Consider the following 15,000-nt stretch of genomic DNA (forward strand, 5'->3'; position numbering starts at 1 on the left):
TTGGTGATGGTGATTTCGGGGCTGTTTCATGTTAAACTAAAAGGATCTTACTCTTTAACTAAAAGGTCTGTCTCTGTAGGGATCCATCCCATAATGTTGTCAGACACTTAGAATAATAATCTGAGTCTGTCAGCAGCAGAAACAGAACTTTTAGTGGACGGAAACTGATGCTGATTATTTGTCCTGTAGGGTAACATTACAGCCCGGTTCACGGCTGCTGGTTACTAGGGCTGTGTATTGGCAAGAATCTGGTGATAGGACACGTATCACGATTCATAGACACTGCTAGGCACTGCTAGACACTGCTAGACACTGCTAGGCACTGTCAGGGACTGTCAGGCACTGTCAGGGACTGTTAGGGACTGTTAGGGACTGCTAGGCACTGCTAGGCACTGCTAGGGACTGCCAGGGACTGCCAGGGACTGCCAGGGACTACCAGGGACTGTCAGGGACTGTCAGGCACTGTCAGGCACTGTCAGGCACTGCTAGACACTGCTAGGCACTGTCAGGGACTGTCAGGCACTGTCAGGCACTGCTAGGCACTGCTAGGCACTGCTAGGCACTGCTAGACACTGCTAGGGACTGTTAGGCACTGTCAGGGACTGTTAGGGACTGTTAGGGACTGTCAGGGACTGTCAGGGACTGTCAGGGACTGTTAGGGACTGCTAGGCGAGGACACTAGTGGTGCGTCTCAGCATAGCCATCTAGCGGTAGGGGGTTTAAACACAACATAAATGTGAACCACTGTCTTACATGAATATTTCTGTACGTAAACTAAAAAATAAAATAAATAAAAAATCGATATTGCGTTTTTGAAAATCGATATAGTATTGTTAAATAAAACATCGCGATACTCAAGTATATCGATTTTTTTCGTACACCCCTACCGGTTACAGCATTCTAGCTCAATACTGGACCAGTTTGTTGATTATTTTGTGTAAATTAAAAAGTGTATAAAGTCTGTAAGTACTCTTTAAGTGTACTTTCACTACAGTTGTCTCTCTCACCCCTGCAGCAGGTTGCAGAGCGCCACACAGCGCCCCCTGCTGTTGAAATGCCGACAGGCGACGCACATGGTGGGACCCGGACCCCAGCAGCCCTCGTCCGTGCACTCCAGGTCACAGGTTCGATTCTGCTGTTCTGTGTGAGCGAGACAACAAGATCTTCTTATTTCGTTAACTTCACTAGTGCTGTGTCCATTGTCAGCTTCATTTCAACACTTCCCATTCATTTCTATGGAAGCAGCCGTGCAATGCATTCTGGGAGCGTCACAGGGACTTTGGAGAAGTGTGGCGTCTCAAAATCTGACAGAAATCTTTTAAACTGACCTTTGTAGATCTGAAATGAAGACAGATTCATCAACTGCACGGCCTATTTCTCTCTTCAAATGTTTTCAGAAACACGTTACGGTGACCCGTTTTAAAATACGAGATCATATTCGTCATGTCGCATTCGTCCAATCAGCTGCAGCCATCGTGGTTGTAGGAGGGCGGAGGGTTTCCTTAGCTTGTCATTGGTCAGTGAAGAGAAACTGTTGGCGAGCCAGCTAGCGTGCAATGCTGGGGAGCGGGGCGATCCCATATATGGACACGTAGCATTAGCAGTGACAGCGATAACGGCCCCAAACGCAGCGCAGGAACTCACCGCAGACGTCCGGGGAAGCATTTTGGCGCATGCTGACCGCCTGGTCTCTGGATCTGAAGAGGCGTGTCCACTGGTCGGGCCACGTGTAGCACAGCTCAGAGTTGTCCTTCAGGATCACCAAGCCGGCGCTCACCTCTTTCAGAGAGCGCAGACCCAGCCAGCGCAGGTGCTTGGCCTGTACCACGGCCAGACTGTAATGCCTGGACCGGACACATTCAACAAAATACACAATTAACGTTTAGATACCAACCAGAGGGTATGATGTTCTCTGCTAAAATAACACTTTATTATCCGTAGGCACGGAAATTTGTCTTGCAATACACGCTCCAACAATGAAAAGGACAACATGAAGACTTGAATAAAGTTAAAAACATAAGTTATTAATATGATGGGGGCTCTGTGAGTGGTCATAAATAGTCAGTAATCTGGCCTAGGGCACCAACTGTTGGGCGGACTCTGGTTAAAGCTGAAAGTCCTGCTCTGAAAACGTTGGAGCAATATTTTAATCAGCTGACTCACGAGTGTGTTGTTCTTCCTCTGATGATCTCCAGGTTCTCAAACACAGACAGAGACGTCAGGTTCTCCGGCCAGGACTGGATCATCAGGAAACCTGGAGGACACGCACGCACACACACACATGGACACACACACACACACACACACACACACACACACACACACACACACACCAAGGATCAACCTTCCTACTACAAAAGTGACTTTCAGTCTCTGGATCTTACTGTAGTCTCACATTGCCAGCTCTACCTCCACAGCGCTGTGGAGTAAGGTCTGGCTACACCACAGATGTATTCTGGGATAGGAGGAATAAAACGCTCTGTGTTTACATTTCTTTAGACCAATCACAGTCATCTTGGGTAGCGCTAAGCTCCAGACGCAGCGACGGTGGCTCTGCTCAGGAAGGAACTTTTGGTGGAACATTTCCACCCCAGCAAAAGAAAACTCCTCATCCAATATTAAATGAAGTTAACTGTTGACACAACACAGTAACGGGAGATATTTAAATGAGCTGATACGTGGTTAAACCTCATTGGCTCTTACCAGTGTATCTCCGTGTGTACTTTGTCCACAGCAATCCCACCAATCAGTCCCAAAACGTCCAAATTAGAGAGGAAATGACCTCAACATATCTTTTGTAAATCTTTACAATCATCCCCTGAACGTACCGAGCAGGTCTGACTTGTTGGATCCGTCCACATCTTCTTCTAAACCTGATTTTTTCACCGTGTAGCGCGCTAGCTCAAAGTTTGTTGTTGTAAAAAAATCATAGGCTACAGAAGTTGAAGTTTTAAAAGCCTTATTCCATTAGTAAACTGACAAAACCATTCAGAGTTTGGCCTGAAGAGACCCTTTGACCCACCTGTGATTTCCTTCACTGTCCTGAAGTACTCCAGTTTAGCCAGGTCCATGGGCGGGATTTTATAGTGCGCGTCCCTGGAACAGCCAATGAAGGAGAAGCGGTTAGTTGTGGAAAATCTCTTTGGTGTTCGGTGATGAAGCTGGAAATTAAGATTGTCTGAGACGCTGGAGATATCTATGGTATTTTCTTTATTCTTCTTGCAAGTAGAAGGAGACAGTGTAACAGAGTTACAAGGCAGTCTGAGAAAGTGTGTCAGCGAGACAAAGTAATCTCAGGGTTTTTATGGTTGAGCATATAGAGGGAGGACTGAATTCTTGTCGACTCAGCAATCCCGGTCTTGCTGAGTCTGCTCATTTTTCTGCTTAGTGTTTACTGCTTCAGGGTATTGGCCCTTTGCCAGGTACTTCCAAGTGTGGAGGCTACACGAGCGGGAGTGGGCGGCACAGCCTCAGTGCTACGGAGGCAGGAGAAGCTACGATTGTCTTTTAAGATAATTAATATTAAATAATATAGTAAATATCGTATAGTATCAAAGTAAATACATATAAAGTCATGAATATATAAAACCATGCAGTAATGGATAATATGATCAGTATGACAGATGACAAGTGATGCAAATGCCTTAAACCTGCATTCTCTCTGATTTCCAGCAGGGGGGCGAAACGTGCATTTGCAAAAGAAGTGAGAAAATGAGCCTCCTTCTCTCTTGATTGAGGTTTTCATAATGAGTTTATGTTTTCAATCGCTAGTCTCAAGTCTTCTTTAACACTTGAGCTGTCCTCCCTGGTCAGTGTTAAAAATCAACACTTATTTTGCCGCTTTTGTTAAAAGTTTTTGTCGACACTTTTTGACGTTTTCGGTGCTGACGTCGTAATATTGATGAAAAAAGTGTGAATATTAAAAGCCAGCGGCCCCCTGGGGAGCGTCTCACCCGGTGAAGGACGTCCCGATGAGGGACACGTCCCCGTTGATCTTGGTGCAGTTCCTGAAGGACTCGATGTTGGAGGCGTTCACGGCCATCGTCTTAATCAGAGCGCCGACCCCGACTCCATCACAGACTGGAGGAGAGAAAAGGGTTTTATAGTCTGTCTCTCTCTGTCTCTAGCCGTTTCTCAAAGTCAAGGATCCTTCCTTGGTAGGACTGGTCCTTCCAAGTCAGGTCCTTCAGAGGCTAGGCCAGGCTCCTCCTTAGCATTCGGAGTAGAGTGCGGATCGGGCCCGCATTTTTCTGCCCGAGCCCGCGAACCCAACCCTGGACTTTCCTTCCTTTTCGGTGGTTTAAAAATCTCCTGAGGCCAACTTCTTTTTAACGTCTTCCATCGTTGCACTGCCACATGTAGCCTAATATGCACGTGTTTCGTTGTCACAGCTACATAAACACATTTCCGCACACAGGAAGACGGATGTTAGGGTTCTTTTGTGATTAAAAGAACCCTAACATCCGTTAACGAACCTTTGCATCAAGTGAAACCGCCCCATTGGCTACCTACATAATAAGTTGTTTTAAAATGTTCAATGCCTTATCGAGCTGATGTGACCGAGCCGGACCCAAACCCGACCAGCATTTGTAAATATCTGTCCGAACCCGGCATGGCCCGTCGTGTACCGCCGGGTCCCGGTCGGGTATCCATCCTCTAATTCGGAGAACACATTAATGGAACAGGTTAGCAAGTGCACGTCATTGCATGCTTGCGTCATGTTGAAATGTTTCCTTCACTTCCGCGCTGCATTTCAAAACACTGGACTAAATGGATGTGGAACTGTGAACTGTGCTGTTCAATGTTTTTGTTGAGATGAAGAAGGTGAATCAGCGTCAGTCTGCTTGCAGGAGGAGAATATTCTGTCGGCAGCTTTGCCCGCAACATGCGAAGGTAGGTAACGTGACCAACACTGATAGGCTATAATGTAAGCAATAGTCGTTTTCTCTTATTTATCCCATGTCAATGAATTAAAAACTCGTGGGAGTTCATGTTTGTAGTAGTCATAACACTTACCGGTAAGGAGAATTGCATTAATTAATTACATTAAGCTTACAGTACCAGTTTACATTAGCTTATAGTTTACTGCATACATGTAGCATTAGCTCATTGTCCAGTAGCTTCTAGCTTTCAAACAAATGTGGTGCAAAATATGATCAGCAACTACAAGGTAAACCTACCAGCTAATGAGCTACCACAGGCAGTATGATATCAGTCCGTCTACGGAAAGCCGTTCCACTCCCTATTCAGCCCCATTGTACCAAATTTGGTTGCAGTTCCACCAGAGTTCCACTGGGGGTGATCACGGTCCAGTGCTAAATGAATGGGACTCTATGGAGCTAGATGCTAAATGAATGGAAGTCTATGGAGCTAGAGGCTAAATGAATGGGAGTCTATGGAGCTAGATGCTAAATGAATGGGACTCTATGGAGCTAGATGCTAAATGAATGGGAGTCTGTGGAGCTAGAGGCTAAATGAATGGGAGTCTATGGAGCGAGATGCTAAATGAATGGGACTCTATGGAGCTAGACGGCTACATTTGTCTCTTTCGCCTGATTGTCGTTGAGAAATCTCTGATCTGATTGTAGTTTCTACAAATTCAACGTGGATTATAGGTCAAAAGTTGAATGAACGAGTACTTGTGTCCCTTCGATTTCTTACAGGTTGAGTCGTTGTTGCCCATAACACGCTAGCATTCTCCTAATGAATGCTGATTGGTCAGTGAAGGACTGATTACGATCGGAGATCCCGCTTGACGGCATCTGAAGCAGAACCAGAATGTCAGAGTGAATATTTTGGCGTGGTCTTTAAAACATTAGCAAACCTCTTTCTAGCACGTGTATTAACAGAGAGAGTCTAACCTGTCAGCTGTGTTGTATTAACAGAGAGAGTCTAACCTGTCAGCTGTGTTGTATTAACAGAGAGAGTCTAACCTGTCAGCTGTGTTGTATTAACAGAGAGAGTCTAACCTGTCAGCTGTGTTGTATTAACAGAGAGAGTCTAACCTGTCAGCTGTGTTGTATTAACAGGGAGAGTCTAACCCGTCAGCTGTGTTGTATTAACAGAGAGAGTCTAACCTGTCAGCTGTGTTGTATTAACAGGGAGAGTATAACCTGTCAGCTGTGTTGTATTAACAGGGAGAGACTAACCTGTCAGCTGTGTTGTATTAACAGGGAGAGTCTAACCTGTCAGCTGTGTTGTATTAACAGGGAGAGTCTAACCTGTCAGCTGTGTTGTATTAACAGAGAGTCTAACCTGTCAGCTGTGTTGTATTAACAGGGAGAGTCTAACCTGTCAGCTGTGTTGTATTAACAGAGAGAGTCTAACCTGTCAGCTGTGTTGTATTAACAGAGAGAGTCTAACCTGTCAGCCGTGTTGTATTAACACTAAAGATACTTATTGCGCCGTCAGCGATGTCGCTTCAACTCCGCTTACGTCTGCCGTTGTATTTTTTTTTTAGCGAGCCGGCAAAGCGCGCATAGGATTGTGGGTGATTTGGGAGCGCGAAGGATACACATGCATCTTTGGAAATTCTCTGAAGGAAGGACTAATGCTGCATTCCAGGAACCCGTAACTCGTGTTTTCATGACCTTCTTCCCGTGAAAGCGCCCCGGAACGGCAGTCAACCCCGTAACTTACTCCCCGTGAACTGGTACCAGATGGTTGTACTCCCAGTTACAGTTTCTATCGTCACACACACATAAACAACAATGGCGCCCCCTGTTGATGCTGTACAGACGCCGGTGATTAACGGTGAGGAATAGACATAAATAGACATAAATAGACAACGTAAAGTAATTCTGCACATTGTAATCAAAACAATACACATACGATTGTGTACTACTACAGGTTATGTTTATTAAATGAAGCCCAAAATATGTCGCCGACTGGAAATCGCTAGTATCAGCTAGCACTAGCTAACGTCAACATTAGGTAGCCGCTAGCTAACGTTGTCGTGGCTTTGCCTGGAACGCTACCAAGTCGTGAGTCGCGACTTGAAGTCGTAACTTACGGGCTAAACATTGTGTCTGGAACGCAGCATCAGTCCTTGGTGGAATTCGGAGGATCCTTCGACATTGTAACAGCCCTTCGACGGACTTCGATGACGTAGCATCCTCCAAATTCAGGCTTCGGAGGATCCTTCCTTGATTTTGAGAAACACCCTGTCCGTCTCTTTCTCTGTCTGTATCTCCGTCTCTGTCTGTCTCTCTCTCTGTCTGTCTCTCTCTGTCTGTCTGTCTGTCTGTCTCTGTATGTCTGTCTATCTCTCACTCTCTCTGTCTGTGTCTCTCTCGCTCTCTCTCTCTCTCTGCCTGTCTGTGTCTATGTGTCTATCTATCTGTGTCTATGTATGTATCTGTCTGTCTGTCTCTCTCTACCTACCTTTAGGACAGGGACCGTCGCATGCTTTGCAGCGTTGGACTCCGTTCTCTTCCACCTCATACATCCCAGCGCCGCAGGTACGAACACAGGATCCATCTGTCACCACGTAGTTATCTAAAAGCAAGCAAAAAGCATTTATTAATTTCTACCAAAACTTAAAGGAGCCCTCTACCGATTAATTGTTGCACTCTTACAGTATACCACTGTCGATGCAGCAGAACCAGAGAAATAATCTTTTTAGTCCACATTCTTCTTCAATCCTTCACAGTAAAAATAACAATGCACGACTACTTTCCCAAAACACGCTGAGGTGTAAAACGTTAGTTTCCCCGTTAACTGTCTGACCCGTTTGTTCTGTCCGACACGTTCATGTTGTGGCCATAATAAACCCTGCAGCCTGTAGGGGGCGGTGGCAGCCCTCATAGTGGCATTATTTATTTTTAGATTAGATTATACTTTATTGTCATTGTACAGAGTACAAGTACAAAGACAACGACATGCAGTTTGCGTCCAACCAGAAGTGCAAAAAGAGCAGAAAAGTGCAACGTGATATACAGTCAGGTCCATAAATATTGGGACATCGACACAATTCTAATCTTTTTGGCTCTATACACCACCACAATGGAGTTGAAATGAAAAGAACAAGATGTGCTTTAACTGCAGACTTTCAGCTTTAATTTGAGGGTATTTACATCCAAATCAGGTGAACGGTGTAGGAATTACAACAGTTTGTATATGTGCCTCCCACTTTTTAAACTCCATTGTGGTGGTGTATAGAGCCAAAAAGATTAGAATTGTGTCGATGTCCCAATATTTATGGACCTGACTGTACAAGTATAGACAGGACAAGAGATATAGTGCAGTGTAGACAGTAGTGTACAGCTGGTTTACAGAAGGTGGTTTAGAGTAATATACATTAAATATAAATATGTGCAGTGTATTAGCAGTTACCTTATAAGAGCAGAATAAATATGGCTATGTAATATGAACAACGTATGAACAACATGTACAGATATATGCAATTTAGCAACGTAAACCTTGTGTTGTCTTTGGGTCAAATTTGACCCATTCTCAAAATGTCTATCTCAGAAATATGGGTTTCTTTTTAACTATGCCTAATTTTAATCACCCAAAAATAACATGGATGGATGATCCCACACAATGTGCTTCGCAAGTGCATCAAAAGACCAACCCTCTGTTCTCACTCTGAACTGGTAAAATCAGGACGTTTGGACAGTGTCTGTCAGCGTCTGATGCGATGAAAAAGGCGTCTTTCAGCGTGTTTGTGTAACGCACCGGGGAGAGCAGCAGTTAGAGAGGATTTAGAGAGGAGTATGTAAGGAGGTTGGTTGGGGGGGTGGATGGGTCAAACACAGGACTTTCACCCAGGAGAGCAAAAGGATGACAATAGTCCCGACCAAGCGCGTTTACTCATAGCTCTAAAGAGACGTCAATAGTCCCGACCAAGCACGTTTACTTATAGCGCTAAAGGGACGTCAATAGTCCCGACCAAGCACGTTTACTTATAGCGCTAAAGGGACGTCAATAGTCCCGACCAAGCACGTTTACTTAACGCGCTAAAGGGACGGCAATAGTCCCGACCACGTTTACTTATAGCGCTAAAGGGACGTCAATAGTCCCGACCAAGCACATTTACTTATAGCACTAAAGGGACGGCAATAGTCCCGACCAAGAACGTTTACTTATAGCGCTAAAGGGACGGCAATAGTCCCGACCAAGCACGTTTACTTATAGCACTAAAGGGACGTCAATAGTCCCGACCAAGAACGTTTACTTATAGCGCTAAAGGAGACTTTTAACGTCAATAAGAACGACAAAGGCACCTGACCAAGCGTCCATATTTTACGAGATGGGGGTGAGAAACTGTTGAAAGATCATATCTCTACTTTCATTGAAATGTTTCGGAACAGTATCCTCGCTGAACGTTGACCCTTCTGTGATTATCCTTCCTTCAATATTAGTCTAAATAATTCATAATTTCTGCTTCTTTAACTCAAGAATCAGGTATAGTTTCCTATAAATTAGGTTTTTAATTGTCCTTGAATTCCAAAAATAAGTGTAAAACTATAGTGGTAGTAAGTTGGTGTTATTGGCGTTTATACATGGCAGTGAAAAGAAGTGTTAAACGTTAAAAAAAACATTGAAAAGCCGCCAAAAGTGTCGAAAAAAAGAGACCAAAATGTCAGAAAGTGTTGATTTTCAGTTTTGACCCAGAAGACAACACAAGGGTTAATCTCTCTCTTCAGAATGAATGACAGGGTTGAGAGTAAAGTCCATACATGGGCAGGCTTTGACACAGGTCGCCCCGAAGGTAAACTTGGCATTGGGGTTGCTGACCACCTGGTGGGTTTTTGGGTCGTAGAGAGTCTGAGGTGGACAAGCGTCTTTACACGTCCCGTCGTCATTAAAATCCCTGCAGGCCTGGAGGACAAGTGCAGAGACAGAGAGACAGAAAGACAGGCTTTTAAATGTGTGTTTTTTTTGTTTTTTTTTTATTTAACCAGGTAGGCCGTTGAGAACAGGTTCTCATTTGCAACGGCGACCTGGCCAAGACAAGCGTAGGCGTGCAAGACAACAAGTAGTTTCACATTCAATACAGTACAAGAACACAGAATACAATATATAAAGTGCAGAATAAGTGGGCAATTACAAATGCCGGCACATAGTGAGGTGTAAGTAAGTCGATGGATATGCAATATACATGAACAGAGAGTCTATATCACTGCTGAGATGGTGTAAAGAGTCAGTAAACAGTTAGTCTAGTGGTCTAGTTAGTGAAGTAGATCAGTTGTAACACAATGTATATGAATAGACAGTCTAGATAAATGCTGAATGTAGAGAAGAGACAATATACAGTTAGTGCAAATGGTGGTCTAGGTAGTGATGTATATCAGTAATAAGACAATATGCAAGAATAGACAGTCTGTATGAATGCTGAGATAGTAAAGAGTCAGAGTACAATTAGCGTGAGTGTATGTGTGAGTGTAGACACAAAAAAAACTGTCAAAAATGTAAAAAAAAAAAAAAAGTGTCAAAAATGTAAAAAAAAAGTGACAAAAATGTTAAAAAAAAGTGACAAAAATGTAAAAAAAAGTGTCAAAATGTTAAAAAAAAGTGTCAAAAATGTAAAAAAACTGACAAAAATGTAAAAAAAACTGTCAAAAATGTAAACAAAAAAAAACTGACAAAAATGTAAACAAAAAAAAAAACTGACAAAAATGTAAAAAGCGTGAGTGTATGTGTGAGTGTAGACACAAAAAAAAGTGTCAAAAATGTAAAGTGTCAAAAATGTAAAAAAAAGCGACAAAAAATGTAAAAAAAAATAGTGAAATTTTTTTAAAAACAATGTAAAAAAATTAAAATAAGTGTCAAATGTAAAAAAATAAAACTTTAAAAATTTGGGAAAAAAACTTCAAAAGGCTCAGAAAAAGTCAACAAACGTTGAAAAAGTGACAAAAACATCGGGGGAAGCCACAAAAGTGTCGAAAATGACGACCAAAACATTGATAAAAGTTTTTCATTTAAAATGTTGACTCAGAAAAACAAAAAGTTGACGAGAAGAAAACACGAGAGTTAAAGGGGATATTTCTTCCAGTGATTAAAGGTGCAGTAGGTGAGACTTATTAATCTACCTGTCTGTCATATCTGCTGAAACTGACCCGATGTTCCAGTAGAACTACAGGAAGCAGGTCATTAAAATAATCAGCTCCTCTGGCTCCACCTACAGCCTGGAGAGAGAAACCCACCGCTCAGATGCACCAATCAGGGCCAGGGGGGGGCGGGGGTGTCTAACTGTTCAGATGCACCAATTGGCCCTAATAAGACCCTTTTCTCTTTCTCCATCTCTGCTCAAAGAGCTTTGTTTCTGCTAGACAACCACAACAATTCTGCTGCATCGCTTCCTGATTTCACAAACTACGGAGTGTACGTTGTGTTTCAAAAATCAGAGGCGTTAAAAGGAATCTGAGGTAACTCGTTAACGCATTAAGTTTGACAGCCCTAATAGCTTTATTTTCTACGATTTAATTCAAAATTAGGCCCTATGTTACCATCCAGCCATCCATCTTCGTCCGCTTATCTGGTATCGGGTCGCGGGGGTAGCAGCTCCAGCAGGGGACCCCAAACTTCCCTTTCCCTGAGCCACATTAACCACCTCCGACTGGGGGATCCCGAGGCGTTCCCAGGGATATAATCCCTCCACCTAGTCCTGGTCTTCCCCAAGGCCTCCTCCCAGCTGGACGTGCCTCCACCTAGTCCTGGGTCTTCCCCGAGACCTCCTCCCAGCTGGACGTCCCTCCACCTAGTCCTGGGTCTTCCCCGAGACCTCCTCCCAGCTGGACGTGCCTGGAACACCTCCCTAGGGAGGCGCCCAGGGGGCATCCTTACCAGATGCCCGAACCACCTCAACTGGCTCCTTTCGACGTGAAGGAGCAGCGGCTCTACTCCGAGCTCCTCACGGATAACTGAGCTTCTCACCCTATCTCTAAGGGAGACGCCAGCTACCCTCCTGAGGAAACCCATTTCGGCCGCTTGTACCCCGGATCTTGTTCTTTCGGTCATGACCCAGCCTTCATGACCATAGGTGAGGGTAGGAACAAAAACTGACCGGTAGATTAAGAGCTTTGCCTTCTGGCTCAGCTCTCTTTTCGTCACAACGGTGCGATAAATTGAATGTAATACCGCACCTGCTGTGCCGATTCTCCGACCAATCTCCCGCTCCATTGTCCCCTCACTCGCGAACAAGACCCCAAGGTACTTGAACTCCTTCACTTGGGGTAAGGACTCATTCCCTACCTGGAGAAGGCACTCCATCGGTTTCCTGCTGAGAACCATGGCCTCTGATTTAGAGGTGCTGATCCTCATCCCAGCCGCTTCACACTCGGCTGCGAACCGATCCAGTGAGTGCTGAAGGTCACAGGCCGATGATGCCATCAGGACCACATCATCTGCAAAAAGCAGCGATGAGATCCCCAGCCCACATTACCTTTTTTTATAATTTTGTATCAGATTTTATCGCCCTAACCCTAACCCCAAACCCTAAAAAATGTTGTTGGAGGATAGGGATAAATTGAAGGGAAATATAGGAACACAAGACCTAATTTGTAAATGTCCTAGAAATGTGGGAACATAGGGCTGTGAGACCATTGGGCTGTGGGTCCATTGGGCTGTGGGTCCATAGGGCTGTGGGTCCATAGGGCTGTGAGATCATTGGGCTGTGGGAACATAGGGCTGTGGGAACATAGGGCTGTGGGACCATTGGGCTGTGAGACCATTGGGCTGTGGGTCCATTGGGCTGTGGGACCATTGGGCTGTGGGAACATAGGGCTGTGGGTCCATTGGGCTGTGAGACCATTGGGCTGTGAGACCATAGGGCTGTGAGACCATTGGGCTGTGGGACCATTGGGCTGTGAGACCATAGGGCTGTGGGTCCATAGGGCTGTGAGACCATTTGGGCGGGGGGTCCATTGGGCTGGGTCCATTGGGCTGTGAGACCATTGGGGCCAGGGTCCATAGGGCTGTGGGTCCATTATGCTGTAGGAACATAGGGCTGTGGGAACATAGGACTGTGAGACCATAGGGCTGTGAGACCATAGGGCTGTGGGTCCATTGGGCTGTGAGACCATTGGGCTGTGGGAACATAGGGCTGTGGGTCCATTATGCTGTAGGAACATAGGGCTGACCCCCTAAAGGGAACCGGTAGAGGGGAAGAACAGGGACTGACAGGTTCTAGACCAACTCGCATTTGTGATTTTGGTTTGGCAATATCAGGCTAGCAGGGTAATCTGAGTGAAGAACAGTTCAGTATCAGGATAATGTGGTTGTACTAGTACATGTAATGACCAAAACTGCAAAAATGCCAAAAAAGCAACAGAAATGTCGGGAAAAAATGCCACAAAAACTGTGACAAAAAGTGACAAAACACGAAAAAAAGTCAAACATTGAAAACAGTGAAAGCTATAATATTTTACATAGAGCTGCAAAGATGAATGGATTAGTTATCAACTATTAAGTAAAAACAGGTAAACAGGTGATGTCAGCTTGTTAAATATGAATACGTTCTAGTTTCTTCTCTCCTCTGAGACAGGAAACTGAAGATCTTTGAGTTGTGGATGAAACAAGACATTTGAGGACATCATCTTGGGCTTTTTGGGAAACACTGATCCACATTTTCACCATTTCCTGACATTTTAGAGACCAAACAGTCATCCCTCCTGTTGTCCTCAGGTCAAGTCTGACCCATTCTCAAAAAGTTTATGTACTAAGTCCTAAACCAAGTCTAGTACTGGTTGCTAATACGGCGGATTAGGTTTAGACGTCGCCCAGTGCGCTTGAACACAGCGAACGGAGAGTTCAATGTCACAATTATCTCGTGACATGTCTCTGTATCTTGTGTGTCTCTCTCTGTGTGTGTGTGTGTGTGTGTGTGTGTGTGTGTGTGTGTGTGTGTGTGTGTGTGTGTGTGTGTCTCTCTGTGTGTGTGTGTGTGTGTGTGTGTGTGTGTGTGTGTGTGTGTGTGTCTCTCTCTGTGTGTGTGTGTGTGTGTGTGTGTGTGTGTGTGTCTCTGTGTGTGTGTGTGTGTGTGTGTGTGTGTGTCTGTGTGTGTGTGTGTGTGTGTGTCTCTGTGTGTGTGTGTGTGTGTGTGTGTGTGTCTCTGTGTGTGTGTGTGTGTGTGTGTGTGTGTGTGTGTGTGTGTGTGTCTCTGTGTGTGTGTGTGTGTGTGTGTGTCTCTGTGTGTGCTGTGTGTGTGTGTGTCTCTGTGTGTGTGTGTGTGTGTGTGTCTCTGTGTGTGTGTGTGTGTGTGTCTCTCTGTGTGTGTGTGTGTGTGTGTGTGTGTCTCTGTGTGTGTGTGTGTGTGTGTGTGTGTGTGTGTGTGCTGTGTGTGTGTGTGTGTGTGTGTGTGTGTCTCAGGTCTCTGTGTGTGTGTGTGTGTGTGTGTGTCTCTGTGTGTGTGTGTGTGCGTGTGTGTGTGTGTGTGTGTGTGTCTCTGTGTGTGTGTGTGTGTGTGTGTGTGTCTCTCTGTGTGTATGTGTGTGTGTGTGTGTGTCTCTGTGTGTGTGTGTGTGTGTGTGTGTCTGTGTGTGTGTGTGTGTGTGTGTCTCTGTGTGTGTGTGTGTGTGTGTGTGTGTGTGTGTGTGTGTGTGTCTCTGTGTGTGTGTGTGTGTGTGTGTGTGTGTGTGTGTGTGTCTGTGTGTGTGTGTGTGTGTGTGTGTGTGTGTCTCGTGTGTGTGTGTGTGTGTGTGTCTCTGTGTGTGTGTGTGTGTGTGTGTGTGTGTCTCTCTCTGTGTGTGTGTGTGTGTGTGTGTGTGTGTGTGTGTGTGTGTGTGTGTGTGTGTGTGTGTGTCTCTGTGTGTGTGTGTGTGTGTCTGTGTGTGTGTCTCTCTGTGTGTGTGTGTGTGTGCACCGTTTATTTACTTCCATATATCATACAGCGGCAATAACGTTGACTCATAATACATGTAACCAAAACGACAAACCGTATTGCTCACCGCGAAGGCAAGGCACAAAGGCACAGTCGAAAACTGTTTGCTTCCCAAATCAGCAACACCTGTCTGGGTTTCCTCTAGGGTCAATGGCCTACCTGCGCTGACCCGAAGT

At 45.0% G+C, this 15,000-nt stretch overlaps 1 protein-coding gene across 3 annotated transcripts in view; it reads right to left on the reverse strand.

Moving 5' to 3' along the window:
* LOC144528969 (melanoma receptor tyrosine-protein kinase-like) overlaps positions 1–15,000 on the reverse strand; it is an 86,832-nt gene that overhangs the window by 27,640 nt on the left and 44,192 nt on the right. For all 3 annotated transcript variants that reach the window (XM_078267873.1, XM_078267874.1, XM_078267875.1), the window contains 7 exons: positions 9,684–9,825; positions 7,384–7,497; positions 3,954–4,080; positions 3,023–3,096; positions 2,164–2,254; positions 1,645–1,844; positions 1,008–1,140 (listed from right to left, as the gene is read on the reverse strand). In XM_078267873.1, coding sequence (XP_078123999.1) covers positions 1,008–1,140; positions 1,645–1,844; positions 2,164–2,254; positions 3,023–3,096; positions 3,954–4,080; positions 7,384–7,497; positions 9,684–9,825 — 881 coding nt within the window. The remainder of the gene's footprint in view (positions 1–1,007; positions 1,141–1,644; positions 1,845–2,163; positions 2,255–3,022; positions 3,097–3,953; positions 4,081–7,383; positions 7,498–9,683; positions 9,826–15,000) is intronic.

Source organism: Sander vitreus, chromosome 14, assembly GCF_031162955.1.
Source record: "Sander vitreus isolate 19-12246 chromosome 14, sanVit1, whole genome shotgun sequence".
NCBI classification, from domain to species: Eukaryota; Metazoa; Chordata; class Actinopteri; order Perciformes; family Percidae; genus Sander; species Sander vitreus.